The following is a 23,522-nucleotide window of genomic DNA, read 5'->3' on the forward strand; positions in this document are numbered from 1 at the left end:
AATACATGCTTTCTCTCTCTCTCTCTCTCTCTCTCTCTGTGGTTTTGATTTATACCCTAATGAAATATGTTCCCGTTTGAAGATACCTCTCCAAAATTGTGATCAGTGGTCACCATAATTACGCGAACTGTTCCGTTTGTCATCTTATTTTTTTCAAAAGTTTACACTCTAAAAAATTGTAGAACGATTTTTTTTCTTCCATCAGTAAATCTTTGGATAAAATAAAAGCTTGAGTTTGCACAATTCTGGTATCTTAACTTTATCCTATTTTGGAACTGAAACATGTCACGGAATTTTTTTTCTTCTAACATTAGATTTACAGTTTTCAGAAAAAAAGACAATCACACGGCTTTTTCAAGAATGAAGCAAGCGACATTGCACTGTATAACCCTGCCTATGGTTAACTCTGAATTCTAAAGTCAAAACATGGATTCAGGAAAAAATGTAACAATGTTCGTCCTATCCTCCTAAGACGAACATTGTTACATTTTTTCCTGAATCCATGTTTTGACTTTAGAATTCAGAGTTAACCATAGGCAGGGTTATACAGTGCAATGTCGCTTGCTTCATTCTTGAAAAAGCCGTGTGATTGTCTTTTTTTCTGAAAACTGTAAATCTAATGTTAGAAGAAAAAAAATTCCGTGACATGTTTCAGTTCCAAAATAGGATAAAGTTAAGATACCAGAATTGTGCAAACTCAAGCTTTTATTTTATCCAAAGATTTACTGATGGAAGAAAAAAAATCGTTCTACAATTTTTTAGAGTGTAAACTTTTGAAAAAAATAAGATGACAAACGGAACAGTTCGCGTAATTATGGTGACCACTGATCACAATTTTGGAGAGGTATCTTCAAACGGGAACATATTTCATTAGGGTATAAATCAAAACCACAGAGAGAGAGAGAGAGAGAGAGAGAAAGCATGTATTCCTACTTTAAAAATATCACGACACGTACGTTTGTTTTTTTACGGTATATTTTCCTTACGAAAGTTTCAAAGAAACACTCATTCCACTTACATAAGATAAGATAAGAATTCTTTATTTCAGACTACATAGTCTATACATCTAAATTAAAATACAGATATAAAGTAAAATCACTGAAAACATAAAAGAACATATAGCACATAACAATCACATCCATAGAAAAAATACACCCTTTAAAAAATATCACAAGAGTGAACTGAAGACGCATGTGATTAAAGAGTGACCACAGAAAAGTACATCCAAACAAGTCGTGATATATTTCGTAACATGACTAACATAATTTCCATGAGTCGCCCATGGCGTGATCATTTGTGTGTTGGTTTTATTGTTTGTGAAGTGACTAATGGTCAGGTACAGAAAAACGCGTCTGATCATCTCGCGGTGCGAATAACAAGTGAAACCAATTTGAAGCTAAGGCGGTGGAAAATATCGACTGACCAATGAAGTCACTTAAAATGTGCAACACATTGTTTGGTTGTAAATTCAGGGCAAGTAGAGTAGCGACCAGACGCAGAATAAAAAAAAAAAACAAAAAAAAAAAAACACGTCCGATCTTGTCACTGTGCGAAACGGTACTGAAGTCAATTCGAAGCGAAAGCGGTAAGAAAATAAGTATAGCCAATGAAATCGTTTATGATGAGTGGTGCATTGTTTTTTTCTTAGGTAGTGTGGCAAAATAATGTCAACGCAAGAGCGTTGTTACCATTGCAGTGCAGACAGATTGGAGAGTGTAAACGTACAAACCCTTTGTTTCGTATTGTACCATTTCTTCTTGCCAGATCAAATACTAATTGGCCACAGTACTGGTTCGCGTTTTGAAACTGACAAACATTTTTAATCTTACTCAAACACTTTGACAAGCACACACACATGAATAGAGATAGAAGTGTAAAATATCGGTTGGCCCAATGAAGTCACTTACAATGCGTAACACAATGTTTGGTTGTAAATTCAGAGCAAGTAGTGTAGCGACCAGCCGCAGAATAAAAAAAAAGCAAAAAACACGTCCGATCTTGTCACTGTGCGAAAAGGTACTGAAGTCAATTCGAAGCGAAAGCGGTAAGAAAATATGTACAGCCAATGAAATCGTTTATGATGAGTGATGAATTGTTTTTTCTTAGGTAGTGTGGCAAAATAATGTCAACGCAAGAGCGTTGTTACCATTGCAGTGCAGACAGATTGGAGCGTAAATGTACAATCCCTTTGTTGCGTATTGTACCATTTCTTCTTGCCACATGAAAATATTAAACGGCCACAGTACTGGTTCGAGTTTTGAAACTGACAAACATTTTTAATCTTACTCAAACATTTTGTCAAGCACACTCACATCAACAGAGACAGATGTGTTACAGTACCAGGTGTCAGTTTTTTGTTATTTTTTCCCCTTCAAGCTAGTGATTTTGGGGTTTGTATGAAGTAAAGAAACTAAAAGTACAGTGAACCTCAAGGATGATAACCCAAGCTGTCTATCCATTGATGTATGTATTTACATCAGAAGAAATATGATCCTAAAACAAAAAGATATAAGGCAAGCATGATTAGAACGAACACAAAGACAGCAAATTGTAGTAACAAAGGTATGTTTTCCTTCACGTCCGCGTAACTTAAAGTTTCAATCCCTTTGCAAGACAAACTTGGTACCTTTTGTAGAGCTTGAAATAAAAAACTGAACAAACTTAAACACTTTGCTATAGATACATGAATTTTCTTTTTTGCAGCAACAGACTAAACAACATAAATAAATTAAATCTTCTAGCAAAAAAGAAATACATCATAAAAATAGAATTAAAGATTAACGATGACTAACCAACAAAACCGAATTTAACAAAGGCAATGACGTGTAGAAATGCCTCTCAGTTTGAGAAACTATTTGGATGTCATATGCCATGTACCAACAACTTGAAAAAAAAAATGTATAAACAGAGAGAAACCTTAATTCAAAATTTAATTTTGTTCCAAATTGTTTGTGTTTTTTAGGGAATATACCTAAGCACTAATAAAGGGTGGAACAGGGAAGATACACATAAAAGCTTTGATATTTCTGAAAAAAAATGAGGTGATATTCCTACAGTTCTTAACCAGCTATATATGCTGGGACGGGTCTGTTGGATATCCACAAATAAAGAAGTACAGATTCTGGTCACGTTGCAAGTGTGTGGGTGTTTTGGAAAATGGTAAAACTTGGATACACTATTTTCTCGTGACACTTATAAAGTGAAGAGTCTGTACAACTGTCAAAAGCCAAAGTCATATAACTTTTGTACGGTTTGTAAAGATTTCCACTTTAGAAAATGTGAAGTATCACAAGTTATTATCACAAACAGAAATGGAACATAGGGGCTTGACAGTTGTTGTTTAGACACCTCCGCTCAACTTCACAACTTACTTGCTCTGTCTCATATTTTGATCTTAAGGAAAGATCATCTTTGTGCAGCAACAGTGGTAACAGCAGGAGGAGACGCCGTCACTGCTGTCGAAAAAGGGTAGTTCTTTTAAAAATGCGTTTAGTATATTTTTTAAAAATATCAGATGAAGAAACGTGTGTTAAAACAGGGTTGGTAGAATGTATTCAGCGACAAAGTAGAAGTGACTGAGAGAAGGAGACAACGTTGTCGAGTGGCGTAGTTTTCTGGAGTACGTACGTGTCCCAGCGACACAGTGCCGGCGTCTCTAGCTCTCTTGAAGACACCAACTGTCTGGGTTTTTTTCTTGCAACTTTTTTCTTTCGTGGTAGGGTTTGAATCGAAGGGTCATCAAGATGCATGAGGTGTTTAAGACGCACCGCTGTCGTTGCGCTCCTATATGCTTGGCTTTCACTTGCCCTTGTGAAATATACCAAGTCATTGTGACAACAAGAGGTAGAGAGGGTATATATGGAGAGAATGAACTTGGTTAAATCATTTCTGAATCAGCAATCGAGATGAAACGATCGCACGATTTCAGTGAGAGAGAAGAAGAACGTAAGAGGCAGCGAAGTGACGTATCGCCTCACACACGAAAAGAAGTGTTCGCTCAAAACGAAGACATGAGCAAACCTGAACCAACACCTTCCACGTCTGCGACCAGACATAGAGAGCCCACTCCAAACCAAAGTCCACCAGTTAACCCTGAAAAGTACTATCACATTCGAGAGACGGAAAAGCGACCCTCTAGAAAATTTAGAACCACAACTTACACCTACACGGTGAAGTTTAAAGATTTCAAGTCCGACGTACCATTGGAGAAAGCAGAAGGGTTTATCACCGAGATGTGGGATTCTTTGCTCACCACACTAAAGCGACAATGTCAACCCAAAGAAGACGATTTCTTGACACTATCCATAGATCACGACAGCTTGAAATCCCCTGTTTGGATCGAGTTTAGCAGACCCGCAGAACTAACCCCTTCCAAAGTCATGGACAAGATTCAACACGTACAACAATCTAATGATCAGTTTGACATCACCGATGGTAAAGCCACACTGAAAATGGCCCACGTCTCTCCTCCTCAAGGGACTGGACGCAAAAAGGTCTTATTGGTGGACGACCTTCGCAACACCAAAACAAGTCTCGTCCGAATTAACAACCCTCAAGACCAGATGTGTTTAGCCCGTGCCATCGTGGTGGGACGAACCTATGCCAACAAGAACGACACGGTAGAATGGAAAAGAACCTGGAAAACTATTCAACGATCCGATCGAGCCAAACAACGAAATGAAGCAGAACTCCTGTTACAACAAGCCGGACTGTCCAAAGACACACCCTGTGGCATTCCTGAGATGCAAAAATTGCAAGATGCCCTAGCTCCACGATACACCTTGAAAGTGCACCCTCAAGAAGTGCGCGGACCTCTGTTGTTTCGAGGCCAAGACTTTAAGGACGGAAAATACATTCATGTCTATTATCACGATGAACATTTCGATACCATTACCGCCATCCCCGGATTCCTGGGATACAGATATTACTGTGAGAAATGTGACCGTGGTTATAATAATCGAGAGCAACACAAACATTGTGGATCGAAATGCCGAGGATGTTTGGCCTCTCCACCCTGTCTGAGCGAAGGGCAAAAACCATTGCATTGTCCTGCTTGTCTGCGCACGTTTGTCAGCCCTGCCTGTTACCATCAACATCTGAAGACGCAAGGTTCACAGCAGAAATGTGCTTGTCAACTCCTGAGATTGTGCCCTACGTGTGGACAAGGCATACGTACCAATAGTACCAAGGCACACGTATGTTCAGGAAAAAAAAAATGTCACATTTGTCATCACATCGTGGACTTGAAACACCAATGCTACGTGCAGAAATACCAAACCCAACCAGAGAAAGAGGATGGTCACAAGAAGAAAAGCAATTTCATCTTTTTCGATTTCGAATGCATGCAAGAGACCGGCATTCACATTCCTAATTTCTGCGTGGCTCATCGAGCGTGCGAGAAGTGCATTCAAGAACCTATCTTCAGTCATTGCCCTCACTGCAGCAAGATTCCTGGAGGACGTGAAAAAATCTTTCGGGGACCGAACACGCTAGCCGATTTCGCTCGATGGGTCTTAAACCCCATCGACGAGACGTGGAGCCAAGAGGACATCGAACGTTACGGAGATTGTCATCGTCATGCCACGGTGATGGCTCACAATTTCTCCGGATACGATGGACAGTTTCTTCTCAGATACTATACGGAACATGGCACCGAACGTCCTAAAGTGACTTTGAACGGAGCCAAAATCATTTTCATGCAAGTGGGACAAGTACAGTTTAAAGATTCGATGAGCTATTTGGCCATGCCTTTGAGTCGAATGCCTAAAACGTTTGGAATGACAGAAATGGCTAAAGGGTACTTTCCACACTTTTTCAATACGGAAGCCAATCAACACGCCGTTCTACCCCATTTACCTGAGGCTCACTATTACGACCCCGACAACATGCGTACCGAACAACGAGAAGCTTTCTACGCTTGGTACCAGGCTCACGCCTCGGACCCTTTCGACTTTCAGGAAGAAATGCTAAAGTATTGTCGTTCCGACGTGGACATTTTACGGCGTTGCTGTGGAAAATTTCGAGAACTGTTCATGCAACACGGAGGGGTCGATCCTTTGAAAGAAGCTTGCACCATTGCCAAAGCGTGTTCCTTAGTGTATCGACAACGATTCATGCCTGAAAACACCGTGGCTGTCATCAGCCCTCAAACGACCAACTTTGTCAAACGTCAATACTCGGTCAAAGCCCTACGTTGGTTACATTACTTGTGCGACAAGGAAAACAAATGGATTCAGCATGCCCGCAACGGAGGGGGTGAAAAGACCATCGGAACGTATTCGGTCGATGGCTGGGACTTAGAAAACCCCAAGATCGTGTACGAGTTCAACGGTTGCTTATTTCACGGATGTCCCGTCTGTTACCCTGATCGTAGCACTAAAAATCAGTTTTTACAACGAACCATGGAAGACTTGTACCAGGACACTTGTCAGCGGCGCCTAAAGTTGGAACAGGAAGGATACCAAGTGGTGGAAATGTGGGAACACGAGTACGATCACCGTATGAAAACCGATCCCGAGTTTAAACGCCTCGTGGAAAGTTACCAGTTCATGGACCCGCTGAACCCGAGGGATAGTTTGTACGGAGGAAGGACCAATGCCACCTGTTTGCTGTACCAAGCCGACGAAGAGAAAGGAGAAGAAATCAAATACTTGGACGTGTGTTCGCTGTATCCCTACGTGTGCAAATATTGTCGCTTTCCTGTAGGGCACCCGCAATTGTTAACGGAACACATCGACATGAAAAACATTCGACAATACGAAGGCTTGATCAAGTGTAAAGTTTTGCCTCCCACGAACCTATACCATCCCGTCTTACCTCACCATTGTCAAGGCAAACTGATGTTTCCATTGTGCCGTACTTGTGCCGAAACGTGCAACCAAGACCAACCTTGTCAGCACACCCAGGAAGAACGTGCCTTGACGGGAACCTGGGTCAGCGTAGAATTGTTCAAAGCTCTGGACATGGGATACCAACTGTTAGAAGTGTACGAAATTTGCCACTTTCCCAAGACACAACAATACCACAAGGGTGATCCCAGTCAGAAAGGCATTTTCGCTGACTACGTGGATGCCTTTCTGAAACTGAAACAAGAAGCCAGCGGCTATCCTTCCTGGTGTCACACTCCCGAAGACCAAATACAATTCAAAGAGAAATACTATGAACAAGAAGGCATCTCTTTAGACCACATCGAGAAAAACGAAGGCAGGCGATCGTTTGCCAAAGTGATGTTAAATTGCTTGTGGGGTAAAATGGCACAACGACCGTGTTTACCCAAGACGGAATATTTGACAGAACCTTCCCGCTACTTCCAGATGATTCACGACAAAACCAAATACATGAAACACGTGGACGTCGTTCGAGAGAATTTGATCTTGGTCAATTACGAAGAAGATCTGGACTTTGTACAAGACGACCCTTTTGGAAATGTCATCATTGCAGCTTACGTGACAGCTCATGCTCGCTTAAAATTGTACGAAGCTTTAGAACTGTTAGGGGAACGCGTCCTGTACTTTGACACGGACAGTTGCATCTACATCGATCGACCGGGTCAGCAACACCCTAACATCGAAGAAAACCGTTTAGGAGCCTGGACAGACGAACACCCCGACGACAAGATTCTAAGTTTCGCGAGTGGCGGTCCTAAAAATTACGGCTACGAATACCGGGACAAACAAGGAGAAGTGCACACAGAGTGCAAAGTGAAAGGACTGACTCTGAATTATCGTACCAGTCGAGTGGTCAACTTTGGGGTATTGAAAGAAGCCTTGCAATCGGGAGAGGATGGAAACTTTAAAGTGACCACTCACCAACCGAACAAGATTGTACGTTTACCCACTCACCACATCGTCAGTCGACCCCTGGAAAAAATCTATCAAATCGTGTACCAGAAGCGAGTGAGACTTCCCAATCACTTTACGTTGCCGTACGGTCACATCGATATTTGTCGGCATATAAAAAGGGACAACGTCCAAGACCAATAGTTCATTGTCACTACCAAGACCAATCGACAAAAATGAATCCTTTCAAACAGCAAGTATAGAGCGTAAGACTCAAGTCCAACGAGAAACTCTGGTGTGATTCTATGCCTCACGATCACATCACCAATGCAATACCACATCTTAGTTGTTATGTACTAATGCCATGACAAACTACGTGCAACCAGTGAAACTTCCAGACCACAAAACTTTACCTTATGGACATGCTGATATCACCCAGTATAAAAAGGGACGACTTCCAAGAACGACACTTCATTGCGAGGACAAGCGACGAGAAAGATGAATAACTCTACGCAGAAGAAAAACGAGAAGGAACAAACATCATTGACCTCTTTCACCACCATACCGTCACAGCAAAGTGCGTTCAAGAAGGGAAAGGATTCAATAGACCTAAAGGAGTATTTTAGCATCCAAATGACCCAGACAGCGACCTCGAGAAAATTTAGAACGACAACTTACACCTACACGGTGAAATTTAAAGACTTCGCGTCTGACGTTCCAGCCGAGGAAGTATCAGGTTTCATTACGGATCTACTTGACTCACTGTTAGAGGAACTCAAATGTCATTGCCAAGTCAAAGATGAAGGTCGTTTGAGCCTATCTATGTATCACGACAGTTTGAACTCGCCTGTATGTCTCGGATTTAGCACACCTGCAGAAATAACTTCTTCCAAACTTTTGAGGGCTATTGAAGACGTGCGGTCGGTGAGAGAAAAATTTGACATCACCGATGGAAAAGTGACTATTCATATGGCATATGTTGTACCTCCATGGGAAGAAGACGATCACTGCTCTTGATCTGCTTACCGATAAGTGTACCTAGCACGATGGACGTAACAGCAGATTTACGACTGACAGGGAATACGAGATCGGAAACATCTATGCTGGGACACAAGTGGTAGCTGACCAGATTTTAAACAACGTGTGTAACGGATAGAGAGACAAACACGAACTTTCTCTTATTTGATTGTTTGTTACTTGTTTTGTTTTAACTTTTTCTTATAAACGAACATTTAATGTAAATTCGTTGCATATGAAGTGATTTTAGAAAGGAGTGAACGTTAATTTTAAACATTAGTTTACTAGAGTCAATAACTAAACAACTCGTCAATATGTTTCTTTTATGTTCAAATGTTTACGTATTTAATGGATAGTGCTTAGACCAAAGCACAGGCCAGAGAGCCCATGTATATATGTACTTGAATAAATGTTTTGAACCCATACAACAGACTTTTCTTTATCGAGTCTCTATTCTATCTGTGAGTCTTTCTTTAGAATATTTCTGTCCTCTTTTCTGTGTGTTTCAATGTGTATTTGTTTGTTTCTGTATGTCTATGTTTGTCCCTATCAACCCTTTGTCCCTACAAATACATTTCACCCTATAAAAGGTTTTGACCCTATAAACCTATGACGTTACCAATGTTTAATTCCCACGGATCCCCAGGTGACATTCCCATGTTCAATTTCCATGTTCATTTCCCCTTGTCGCTAGAGTGACCCAGGGTTTTTCTCCATGTTAAATTTCCCTTGTCGCTAGAGTGGCCCAAGGGGTTTTGTAATGCTAATTCCCATTGTCGCTAGGGTGGCCCCATATACTACTGACGATTCTTTGTAGTGGAGTAATCATGGAATATGGCAATTACATTCATGTTCTTATCACTTACCAGTTGCATCATACCTCAAACAAAAGGTTTTAATTTCATAATCTTGGTCACCACGTCTTATTTCCTTATAGGATTTTACATGTGCAATGATACAAATATCATTACATGTAAGATCACACGATAGTGATCTATTATTATCTGAAAGTCAAGTGGTATTCTAAACTTTTTTTCATGCACAAAAGCTGTATATTTTCAATTTCAAAATGCGTACATTTCCTCATCATAGATTTCTCAACTTAATATTCATGATAATTTTTTTGGATTGTAATTGCTCTTAAAGATACTGGTAATAGCACATAGTTCTATGTCATAACAGATGTCATAGTTTTCTATGTCATATAAATTGTTGTAGTCATTTAGCGTGAAAATATCATCACCTCCGTTGGATATGGTGATGTCTTTCACAAGCATTGCACCGAAATTGTTTCAGAAAGCATTAATATCATCTCCTTTCATCTTCCTAGTAAACAATACAAAGAAACTATCAGGTACAATTCCAATATTTAACATTGTATTTGTTTTTCAAATTTTTAGAGTTTGTTCGAGTCAAACTGAGCTTGGGATGTATAATATAAGACGGTGTGTTGGACTGAGGTTTTTAATTCAGTGTGGTACTTGTTTCTACTTGTAAGGAGTTATTTATTTACCTACGCTACATTTAGTGGGTTAAAAGAGCACAATAAAGGTTATGCTATGTCAAGCTCTATGTGTCCTTGTATCGAAGGTATAATCAGCATGTGTGAATACCACAGCAATACAAATACTATTTGTCATGTGAACAACAATTGTTTTCTTATATTTTTAAAGAACGTCAAAGACTTTCTTTTAGAAAAACCTATTAGCAACATGTATGCTAACAACTGTTATAAGTGCAATGAATATTGTTACGGATATCTGTATGAAATATTAATTTATAACATAGTTTTATTTAAATTATTGGGGTTTATGATCCTTATAATTTAATTCTTTAAATTAGGCGGTGGTGTGTGTTATTGTAAATGCACATGTACAATACGTGTAGGATTTTTCAAGGTAAAGTCAGCAACTATTTTGGTCAGGTAAGCCTCGCGTTAATTTGAATGAAGGTCACGAAAATGTCACATGATAATAGGAATGCAATTGTCCTGTAGAGACATGCACACCATAGTTGCTGAGTGACTAAATAATTCCAGAAGTTCATAACATGTCTATTAAATTATTTCACAATCTAATAATTTAAATGTTCGAGAATCCTTAAGTGATTCAGATTTTGTTGATTTGTTGCTCACATAAAGACTAAATAAGAGACTTCCATCACCACGTTAGTATTCTTTAGTTCACCTGCCGGTTTTGTAAGAATCGTGTGAGGAAATCGTGATTCATCTATAATTCTAATATGTTCCTTGGACTAGCAGAAGGCAAAATATTTCATCTAAAACGGACCGTACCTTCAGAATTTCGTGAATTTATTCAAGAACTTAAATATTTGAATAAATCTATCCGTGTATGTGGAACTTCAAGGATTTCAGTGATATTCTACTTTCACGGGATTACCTTAAAGTAAAACCTTTCTGATTAAGAACTGTGATTTGATTCTTCAGTGGTGCTATTACGTTGCCACATAAGAGCATTACAACCTTCATTCGGTATACATTGGGATAGTTTTCGGATTGATATTAAATTGATAGTGTAATTTAAGATAATATTCTAGGAATTCATACCCTTGAATTTATTTTTTAACTCTTTCACTTTGTTTGATTTTATATTTTACTGAAATAAGTTTATATCCCTAAACGTAACAATGTGCATTCGTATGTTACCTGTGTAGCAGAGGTCTGATATAATTCATACTACTAAGTTTGTCTTAGGTTTACCTTTTTTTAATTATGTTTTGGCTGAGAATATTTCTAGTATGGCGAGTAAATGCGTGTATAGAAAAATATCAGGCAGTTTGTATCATGGTGAGCAAATATATATAGAGCAAAGTATGATGAAAGTTTTACCATGATGACTAACTGCCTATAAAGGAAAGCATCATGCAGTTTGTATCATGGTGAGCAATACCACTAAAGCAAAGCATCATGCAGTTTGTATCATGGTGAGCAATACCACTAAAGCAAAGGATCATATAGTTTGTATCATGGTGAGCAATACCACTAAAGCAAAGTATCATGCAGTTTGTATCATGGTGAGCAATACCACTAAAGCAAAGTATCATGCAGTTTGTATCATGGTGAGCAATACCACTAAAGCAAAGTATCATGCAGTTTGTATCATGGTGAGCAATACCACTAAAGCAAAGTATCATGCAGTTTGTATCATGGTGAGCAATACCACTAAAGCAAAGCATCATGCAGTTTGTATCATGGTGAGCAATACCACTAAAGCAAAGCATCATGCAGTTTGTATCATGGTGAGCAATACCACTAAAGCAAAGCATCATGCAGTTTGTATCATGGTGAGAAATACCACTAAAGCAAAGCATCATGCAGTTTGTATCATGGTGAGAAATACCACTAAAGCAAAGCATCATGCAGTTTGTATCATGGTGAGAAATACCACTAAAGCAAAGCATCATGCAGTTTGTATCATGGTGAGCAAATACCACTAAAGCAAAGCATCATGCAGTTTGTATCATGGTGAGCAAATACCACTAAAGCAAAGCATCATGCAGTTTGTATCATGGTGAGCAAATACCACTAAAGCAAAGCATCATGCAGTTTGTATCATGGTGAGCAATACCACTAAAGCAAAGTATCATGCAGTTTGTATCATGGTGAGCAATACCACTAAAGCAAAGTATCATGCAGTTTGTATCATGATAAGCAAATACCAATACAGCAAAGTATAATGCAGTTTGTATCATAGTGAGTAAATACCTTTAAAGCAAATTATCATGCAGGTTATAGAAAGCTGACTCTCGAAGCCTTGTTCTTTCTTTATTTCATTCAAGTGTCAAATGTCTTCGCTCTGTTTTACTGAATTACAGTTCTTCCATTATTGCCACCGGCATTAATTCTGTCATTTTCACGTATATCTGGATAAAACTCCATTATATATATATGGGGTCTGTATCATGGAACGCAAGAGGGACATGAAGGCATGCGACATTTTACCCAACGGCTGGGAAGTGCTGGCCGAGGACCGAGGCACCTGGAGACTGACGTAATTAAGCAAGGGCATAGCAGTCGCTGATGCGAGGAGTGGCCAGTTGGCGGCAGAGAAACGTGACAGAAAGAAGAGCGCGGCAGCAACCCCAGTAACTCAGACTTCCCAGTATGTCTGCACCAAATGCAACAGGGACTGTCACTCGCGCATAGGCCTGCACAGCCACAGCAGACGATACCAACACCCCAGAGACAGACGCATGGTCTCTCAGACTGAGCCGCCAATGATGAATGACGATCAGGGAACATTGCCACTTAAATTTATTACGCCGATTTTGTTAGACTTACCTGACTTTGATTGTCTGACCTTATCGTATACTTTCCTATCATTGTTTGAATGTAATGTATGGTTACCAGGTCCTCTGAGATATATCTCCGTTATTATTCTATTATTCATGTAAATGAAAACATGAGTTACATGGCGATCTTAGAATTCTAGCATTTTCATCGTGTGTGTTGGTATTTAATCCGTTAATCGTTCCATCCGAAATTACAAGTAATGACTATTAACATTCTATGAAACAGAAAACACAATTAAAACGATTTTAAAGAAGTTCAGATTCTAGCAAAAATAAATAATATCCTTTAGATTAATTTTTGGTTTCACTGATCTGATAGAGGAAAATGTAAAAAAATATCCAAAAATAATCCAGTAAAGGTCTCTATATGGCGTGCTGGCTATTTAGTCATACCAACTGAGAATTGTACTGTGATACTGACACTGTGTAAATGTTATGTGGAGTGATTGTAAATTCTGTGTCGTTTGCTTAGTACATCAGCATTAATCATTTCTTTCTTGTAGGCATTTGCAGTCATTCTCTCTTTGACCTATTCATGTAAGAGAGTGATTTGGGTCGCTCGACTTGGCAGTCACTCACTTCTCACCTCTGCCCGGGTGGGTTTGAGTCTGCGCTCGGCCAAAATATGTGCGAGAAAGCTTGACGGTAGCTTCCCTTGAGTCAATGGTTGTTTCGAAGTTTTTCGGGTTCTTCCTCCTCTAAATATCCTGGCGGCCATGTATAGTCGTCTATCAAGTTGTGAACAATGGCGTTAAACCCGCATAACCAAACAAATCCTTGCTTTATTGAGGTAGATTCTGAGGTAACAACAGTCTTAGTTTAAATCATTTAGTTGGTGTAGTGTATGCTATTGCTTTCTGTTCGATCGAGATTATTGTCGTTAGCAAATAAATCAATAATTTACCAGTGCTGTTGTGAAATGGATCTGTAAAATCTAGTTATCCCTCAATGAGTCTGTCACGATTTGTCTGCGCTCAGATGACGATTGTAATAAAACTTTTGATTTATTAGTCTCCCCCCCCCCCCTCCGCCACAGTACCAATAAAGTGAATGACTTGTAAACGTAAAACATCACAGCTAAATTAGTCCAGGGTTAGCATTGCTTATCGTCTTTGCTGTTTAGATTACTCATAGCAGAAGCCTCTATTTCATTGTGTTTTACAGCATTGCTATTAATCATTTTGCCACAACAGTTCTTGCCAGAATACCTTCCAGTATTGTATTATCACCAGTAACACCCAAAGGAACAATTATGTCTGCAAGTATTCCCGCTTACCTCGACCCAACTGCACAAGCATCCATAAATACCAAAATAGATTCTACCCTTGCATCCACCCAATTAAAATGTGTCGATGCTATTTTGTGGTACATTCTAACACCTCTATAATTACCAGATTATTTCAGTCTTGTTACCTTGTTGCAGTCTTACATTTACACCGTTGCCATTTTTTGGGGGGGAGTATGATATCGCACATTGGTGGGATGGTGGGATAATATATATATATATATATATATATATATATATATATATATATATATATATATATATATATATATATATATGTGTGTGTGTGTGTGTGTGTGTGTGTGTGTACGAGTAAATTCTGCTTTACAGTGGTTGCAACATGTTGTATTCACTCTAAGGCTGTTTAGTTGGAAACAATGTGATCCGTTTGCCTGAGCTGAGGTAGTAATCACAGGCCTAATTGTTTGGGGTTATACTATTGCACATTTGATATACACTGCCTTCATTGCCCGAGACAAGCCGAATGTGCAATGGCATAATCATTTTAACAGTTTTCTTCGGGTTTTTTTCAAAACAGAAGGTCCAAAATGACTCCTTTGCTGTGCCCTTAAATGGCAAAGGTCCTGTTCAGTGTCTGGTATCATTTCATGTCATTGTAATCATCAGTTCATTTTAGAAACTAAGTTGTCAGTTAGAAGACAATGTACGGATCAATGATATTACAGTGTAAATTATCCCACATCGCAATGATTGGAAAATTTAGCAGCTCTATCATTGATAAAGAATACATATCCTGATTTTGTTTCTCGCAGTATTTTTAATACTTTTTTACGGTTGAATTTTACCATGTTTTCGTACGTTTAATTTGCAGTAGTTGTTGTTCAAGTTAGTTTGAAGCAGTGCTGTGTCAATATCGTTGCGTGAAAAGTGGCGAAGATGATGGTGATAGTTTCAACAATTCAGATAAAAATCCAATGACTGATGAGGAGGAGGATGCATGTGTGGATGTGTAATTGGATTGGTACACAGGCATATACAGGTTGATATATACTGCATGTGGATTTGTTGGAAGCAAAGTAGGTAAATAAATACATAGATAAGCACAAACCAGATTACCTTTGTAGTCACATTTTACATGAAAATGTAGAGAGGTATTCCGCACTTCACTCGAAAATATTGCCTTTACAGGTAAATCCACTGCAAAACATTAAAGTATGAAATCATGGAAGTGTTCCTGTCAGGTTAAATTAGGTCAAATCATTTACAAATACTTCTTCAAACCAACATTCACACACGCTCATATAGATCAGAACTTATCTAGATAAATAATGAAACTGAATGATGTTTTAGAAGACATCCGTGCTGACAAAAAAAAAGGTAGACTCAACGTTCGTACTTAGATTATTAAGAAGAAACTTCCTTCTACATCTGAACCTAATCGTAAAAGTGACAAATATTTATTTATTTATTTATTTATTTATTTATTTATTAACATTTGGATACAATATTTATCAAAAACAAACAAATTGTTATTTACCAAAGATATCTTTAACCGAGATTGCTAGTTGTTAAGCCATCTAAAATCTAAAATGTAGCCTATCAAATAAATATAAGACTTCTTTCATTGCTTCGAAGTCCTCAAACTGTCTAAGACGATCATTGTTCGTTTCCTTCTAAGTCCTCAAACCAGCTAAAAAGATAATCGTTTTATTGCTTCGAAGTCCTCACACCGGTTATAGATCGTTTTATTGCTGGGTTAAATAAAATAACTCACATCAGAAGTTGCATCCGTTCGTTGTTGTAATTGACTAAATTGTCATTTTTGGAATAAAATGATGAAGTTTTATATTTGATTCTTTAATCATACACTGTTGCAATGTTCATTTATTCTTCTTGATTCTCGTTCGTGTTTAAATTAAAATTTTCATACTTCTCCTATATTGTCTGTTTGTTCGTATTTCAATTGTTCCTTTTCCCATTCATTCATTCATTCATTCATTCATTCATTTATTTTAATTATTATTATTATTATTATTATTATTATTATTATTATTATTTGTAGTAGTATTAGTAGTATCGTCAGAAATAGTACTTCTTCCACATGGTTGATCACGAGGTACGCGTAGAGTATAGTTCGCAAAGGATGCAGACACATTGACCCTTTCCTCCTCCATGCGTATTACACCACCTACAAAGAAAAAATTGAAGGTACATACACGCCAGACAGAACTCTTTGTGTCAACAAAGTCCAACATTTCTGACCATACTTCCCTAACTACAAATAGTACGAAACCTACAACAGCTCTTTAAATGTAAACAATTCGAAAGTTCTCAACAATAATCTCTAACACATGAAATTTTTATATGATTTGTATGTTGTGTAAAACTACTGACAACCAATGATGGCTTAAGATTCCTAATTGATTTCTTACCCAATACCCAATTCTTTCCTTCCCAGTACCCAATTATTGTGGACCAAGTCGTTGCTTATCAGATCTTGCCAGTTTTCTTCTACTCGCTCAAATTTAATTTGTTGGTCATATTTGGTCACACTTTCTTTCTTCCTCCATTATGATATGCAGCCCAGAGACAAATCATCATAAAAATACCGGATAACCAAACTGGGGGACGAGCGGATATTATCAATTCTCTTCCTCTTTATTTATCTAAAGTTACTTAGCTTTGAATGACCATTTATTGTTTGTTTTACACATATGTACACAACAATGGCGTCACTAGGGCTGGTGTCACCCAGTGCGGTAACTCATGGTCTCACTCCCAAGGACCTAGTTCAGTAACAGACCATGCAAAAATTGTATTGACAGTCATTTCGGTGTCACCCCCTCTGATGGTGTCACCCGGTGCGGTACGCAACCCTCTAGTGACGCCTCTGGTACACAAGATACTGACTGGGGAAATCAGAAAGAGTAGCAAAGGAATGTACAAGAACAACAACGACGTTGTACTTATAGAAACAGTTGGATAAATAGAAGTAACGTAAACATGACTATGATACTGTTTCGTGAATGGGACCTTTCTGTGAAAGAATAATAGGTTTATATCTGACATTTTATCAGTTAAAATCATGGAAATATACAATTAATAATCATTTTTGATTAAATCGAGAGAATAATGCGGTAATTAAGTATACATGCATACTTAAACTTCCCTTCTATGAGTTTCCTTTGACATTTCTCTCCTCATTTTAGATATGTTTGGACAGCTATGCAAGAATAAGAGGTCAGAGCGCACAACACAGAATTTGCTGAAGATAAGTAGTTGTGACCTAGGATTGCCGTTTTGACAGAGACAAGCAACATTAGGCCACACTGTACTGAAATGCACTTGTCTGATATCGATAAGACAAAGATTTATCTTCTTTGATCTAACAACTGAAACTTAATTTGTAACTTTACTAAGCTGACACATGTGACGATAATCCATTATTCAATGACATTTCCGGAGATAGATTGTTTGTATGACGTTATACTTTAACCTCTGACATAAAGCAAACTTTAGGCCACCATAAGTGTGGATCACGTGACTACACAATGTAAGAAACTGCAAAATTACGCTGTCAAGTTGAAATCATTGCAAATTTAGCTCATGCGGTGGCGTATTAAAGAGGCGAAATGTGTTTTAATATTTATGAATTACAAGATACACATTCTTCTTATCGATATCAACTGATAGGCTTCAATACAAAGCCACAACATCTGGTCGTTCCAATTTAACGCAACTACGCTTTAGCGCTACCGCGTGCTTTTGGCTAACTCCAAATATCCAAAAGAACAGGTCAGAGGAAACTCGAAACGAAACCTTTTCTTGTGCTGTTGATCCTCCCCTTGGTGTAGCAATTGTCCGAATTCATTAAAGCCCGTAGACAAGTTTTGCTTGTTAAGTTTCAGTACGGTTGATGTTCCATGTGTATCATTTTCACTTGGTATTATGTTGTATTTTCCTTGTGGTTCATTAGGGTGGTGGTCCAAGATTGGAAAAGCTACAGCGACATGATGGTGTATCTGAGGTGCGATATTTAAAATACATGCATATTTGATGAGTACAGCGTTTATTCAGTATCAACATGGGTCATCACATTCAGCAAAAGTGAACAACACCATCTCAAAAATAGATTAAATATATGTTACATTATGATGGTAATTTTTAATAGTTACCAATATCTACACCATTCACTGAGAAACGCACACTATCTGGAGGTTGCTTAGTGCGAACTATCGCCATCGGTCCCTTCCAGCACAAATCCTGCAAGTAATAAAATCCTTCAATGAACCAAATCTGCCTCGTATTTTAATAAGAACAATTTAAATTTATCAAAGCAAGCTATCCTTTATTAGAAACTCACTGGTACTTCATTCAATATTATCTCGAAGCATATGGGCTTTTTCTAAATTATGAAACCAACTTAATCCAAACAGGCTGTTACTGTTGGCGTATGTTCCAAAAGCATGCACTAAATGACTATTCTTGAAATTTCATTACCAAACCAACTTGAAGAGAGAAAAAATTAAGTAAGGAAGAATGCAATAGATAAAGCAAAATACAAAAAGATTAAGTCTTTACTGAGAAAAGTCATAAACGACAAACGACGATTCAATCTAGGTGTTAGTATACTCACTTATATCCAATTTCTCGAGAACAGGTTCCGAAAGTAAAGCTTCAAATTGGTACTTACAATACTCAATGTAGTTGCATTGGATCAACTAAAATAAGAGGCAGAGACAGAGAGACAGAAATTCACTACACTGATAAATCTTATGCCGTAAATGTTCGATAAAGACAAACAGTGTTCAATGTAAGAATTCATTTATCATGTCATTGGTATATTAATCTGGCAATAGCATATCCAGCATGTTACACAGTAAGAATGTATTTTTATGTTACTAAAGAAACAAATAGTATTAAATATTAATACCAGTTCACGAGAATCTCGATGGGAAAAGCCATCATCTGGCAATATTTTAGCTAACCCCTATTGCTTTGTAAGCACATATGTCCGGCTTCTTCCTTTTGCGCTTCCTGCTCTCATGAAATTCGATGAACACAACTCTTTTTTGGTAGATGTCTGAATAGACAGATAGACAGATAGATAGATAGATACAATACAAATTTCTGACACTCACCAAAAGGTTTATGTTCATGTCTTTCATGACCTCTGCAACATCGACGCCATTCTCACCGTCACATCGTATATAAAATCCTAAAACACAATCAAGATAAAATATTTTCACAAGTATGTTAATTTATAAAAATCATTTCAAGGTCCTATTGGATATTTTTTTTAATTCTTCTTCTGATTATTTTTATTAATATTGTTAGTTTTCCACTAACAAATTAATAACACTCATCTGACCATCTGCCCCCCTACCCCCAACAACAACAACAGGATCAGATCAGAGAGAATCACAGCAACAAATCTGAAATTGGGGGAAAGCGAGTCAGCGTGCGGATGGGCAATACGTGTAAGAAAATGCTTGTTAACCACTAACTACTTAACCAGGTCCAGGTGTCCCAACGAAAAATAATAAATTGTGTACAACCCCAGTGAAATATTTTTGGGAATCTGCAGACCAGTGTCAAGTTTTTGGTGTCGATAATTTAAAGATAACACCTTTTTATATGTATGATTCTTGTCGAAGTTAAGCAAACTTTCTTCGACGGGTTCCTGTTGAACGTTTAACCACATATAATCATCAGACACTACTAACTGGTCAAATATAATTTTGCTACAGAGTTTTCGCCATGCTCATAATCTGTGTTTTGAAACGCTATGAATATATGGATTGGTTCGCTGACACCCTGTTCGATAGTTATGTGCCATGAAAGCTGTTGAACGTTGGTTTCTGTCGAGTCTGTCCGGAGCTGGAGAAATAAAAGCGGTGATGTTCATCCAGAACCCATAAACGATATCAAACGTTTTCATGTAGCCATTGAAGCGATTATCACCTGCATCCACACTATTATTGTCGGCAATAAAACTTTGCCATCAGCGAGACAAGCAGCACTCCAAATTGCGTAGTTGCATTCAGGCTTTCGTATTATGTGACTTTGATTTGGCTCCGAAAATAGCTTCGGGAACATCTCTCCAAAACCCGAATATATGACTGAGAGAAATCGCACACTAAAATGACAGTGACATGATGCATTGCAACATAAATCTCGTGTCAAACACGAAGTGTTTCAATGGAAAGCTATTCAGGGTCATCGTCGGTGTCGTAATATACATCATTGACATATTCTATGAGTTCGTACATCAACACATGAAACGTCTCTGGGTACATGGTATTATCTATGCGTGAACTGATCCCACAATTATTTCCAGACGATCCATAAGTTCATTTATCTAATTTTGGTCTACAGATCCCCCGTTAACCCTTCCTTGGAACATTTGGTTGTCCCACGTTTGTGTTCACGACCATTGAGACCTTTTACATAATTTGGTTGTTCTTTTTATTCCGAGGGGGAGTAATGTTCTTCTTGCGGCGTCGGTCAAACAGCTTAAAGATCATCAATGGCAGAATATTCATCAATTGTTGAAAAGAAATCAATGGTGGTCGTGGCACCGACGGCTCTTCAGGGGACACCGAATAAATCATTGTGGCCACTGAATAGATCGCCAGAGTATTAAAGGTCAACTTCTAGGAAGTACCTGATGTTGCTGTCATTGTCAGATTTTTCCATTTTCTATTTACCCGGGATCAATACAGTCATCCCCTCAGCAGGTATGGACTGCATCATTGCCCATTCAAGATATATCATCTCTATTTGGTTTGGCTTGCATCCATTAGTCTCGAGAGACGATGGAAGACCGCACATAAGAGATGTCCCGGTGGATGGTTGTTCAGCGTCTGCTGTGGCTATGTAACCCAACGCGGCAGTGGTAGTCCTTGCTGAACTGGAAGGTTGAGTTTAGTGTGGGTTGGAGCTGCTTCGTCTTCCTCTGCGATTTCTTTCATCAACTAGTTAGCGTAGCTTGTACACGCCGGCTTTCAGACTAGTGATCAGAGCATGTCGCCAGCTGGACCTGTCTAGAGCAAGCTCTTCCCAGGTGATGATATCGAAGTCAAGGGCTTTCATGTCGCGCTTGCACACATTCTTGAAGCGGAGATGTGTGGCCGTCCGATGAACTTTTTAAAAGAGGAAAGTTTCGATAAAGAATTTATTTGGGGATCCGTCCGTCATCCATCCGAAGTACATGGCTCAGCCATCTGATGCGACATTGGCGGAGGAATGTGACCATATTGGGAATCTTGGCACGTTCAAGCACCTCAGTGTTTGTTACTCGATCGCTCCAGGTGATTGCACATATGCGTTGGAGGCATCGCATGTGAAAGGCGATCAGTCTTTTCTCATGTGATGCGTACAGAGTCCAGGTTTCACTCGCGTACAGGAGAGTGCTTAGTATGCAGGCACGGTAAACGAAGATCATATTGTTCAGCGTCAACATGCTGTTGTTTCACACTCTCTGCGACAACCTGGAGAGAGTTGCTGGTGCCTTTCCAATCCACTTGTTGAGCTCAGCATCGAGTTAGAGATTGTTGGTGATGGTAGTGCAGAGGTACGTGAATTGCCTAACTACCTCGAATTTGTAGTTGTTGGTGATGATGTTTGTGGGGTCCGCGTCCTGATCCATCACGTTTGTTTTCTTTAGGCTGATTGTCAGCCCAAACTCATTGCATGCTTTAGTAAAGCGGTCAGTCAGGCGTTGTAGCTTAGCTTCTGTGTGAGTGGCTACAGCAGCATCGCCTGCAAAGAGCATGTCCCTGATGGTTGCTTCACGCACTTTGCTCTTTGCCTTCAGTCGTGCCAGGTTGAACAGTCTGTCGTCTGCTGACGTGTGCAGGTAGATCCCTTATGGGGGCAAGGACGCAGCCCTGTTTCATTCAATTGCGGATTCAATGGGGTCGGACGTTGAGCCATCAGACTACATTGTGCCTTTCATGTCATCGTGGAAGGACTGGATCCTGCTTAGCAGCTTTAGAGAGTATCCAATCTTCGCCAGGATTGTGAAGAGTCTGTCTCTGCTGACCAGATCAGACTCCTTGGAGAGGTCTATAAAGACCAGGAATAGGGGTCTGTGTTGTTCTCTGCATTTCTCCTGCAGTTACCGGACGGAGAAGATCATGTCGATTGTGGACCTCTCCGCACAGAACCCACACTGAGACTCTGGATACACTTTGTCAAAAAGCGGCATCTTCAGTCGTTCAGGATGACGCGTGCGAAGGCTTTACCCACGATGCTTAGAAAGGATATGCCCCTGCAGTTGTTGCAGTCGGTTCTGTTGCCCTTGTTTTTGTACAGGGTTACGATATTGGAGTCTCTCATGTCCTGAGCCACTGCACCGTCATCCCAGTACTGGCAGAGGAGGTCTTGCAGGTATGTGAGCAGCACGCTGAAGCCGCACTTGATGACTTCATCTGAGATTCCATCCTTCCATGGGGCTTTACCTAAGGACAGTTTCTCGATGACCTTCTTTAGTTTGGCTACAGTAGGTTTCTTGTCCAGTTCAGCCATGAGAGGGGTGGTTTTCAATGGCGATGAAGGCATCGGCGGTTCTCTGTGGAGTACAGTTCAGGGTAGTACTCCACCCAACGCTCCATTTGCATGCCCTTGTTGTGGATGGTATCGCCTGCGCACGGCTTCAGTGGTGCAGTCACTTTCTTCGTGGGACCCATTGCTTTCTGTATGCCATTGTACATTCCTCTGATGTTTCCGATATCTGCTGCTGACTGGATGCTCTGACAGAGCTGAAGCCAGTATTCATTGGCACACTGCTGTGCTAACCTCTGCACTTTTTTTGGTAGACCTGTATGCCTATAGTGTGTTCTCGCAGGGGCATCATTTATATTGCAGGCGAGCACTGCGGCGCTCTTCTATGGCTGACATGAGTGTGACGGAGTTAGCCACAAGCCAGTCGTTGTTCTTTGACGGCTTCTTATCAAAGATCTGTGTGGCTGTGCTGTACACAGACTCTCTGGTGTAATTCCATCTCCCTTTGGCACAGCCGCTGAGAGGTTCTGAGTCAAACGACTTGGAGAGGACATAGGTGAATTCTTCAGCCTTGTCTGGACATGACGTTCCGCTCACATCAATGCGTGGTTTACCCTCTTGCTTAGAGCGGTGGATCTTCTTAGGCTGAAGCTTCAATTTGC

At 39.4% G+C, this 23,522-nt stretch overlaps 1 protein-coding gene across 1 annotated transcript in view; it reads right to left on the minus strand.

Annotated features, from left to right (window-relative positions):
* The window catches only part of LOC149806401 (uncharacterized), a 92,390-nt gene that overhangs the window by 30,967 nt on the left and 37,901 nt on the right, over positions 1-23,522 (minus strand). Inside the window, exons 2-5 of the mRNA XM_089952819.1 lie at positions 19,494-19,570; positions 18,528-18,615; positions 16,445-16,540; positions 15,469-15,549 (exon numbers count right to left, since the gene is read on the minus strand). Coding sequence (XP_089808945.1) covers positions 15,469-15,549; positions 16,445-16,540; positions 18,528-18,615; positions 19,494-19,570 — 342 coding nt within the window. The remainder of the gene's footprint in view (positions 1-15,468; positions 15,550-16,444; positions 16,541-18,527; positions 18,616-19,493; positions 19,571-23,522) is intronic.

Source organism: Sinohyriopsis cumingii, chromosome 1 (genome assembly GCF_028554795.1).
Source record: "Sinohyriopsis cumingii isolate HCF-2022 chromosome 1, ASM2855479v2, whole genome shotgun sequence".
Lineage (NCBI taxonomy): Eukaryota > Metazoa > Mollusca > Bivalvia > Unionida > Unionidae > Sinohyriopsis > Sinohyriopsis cumingii.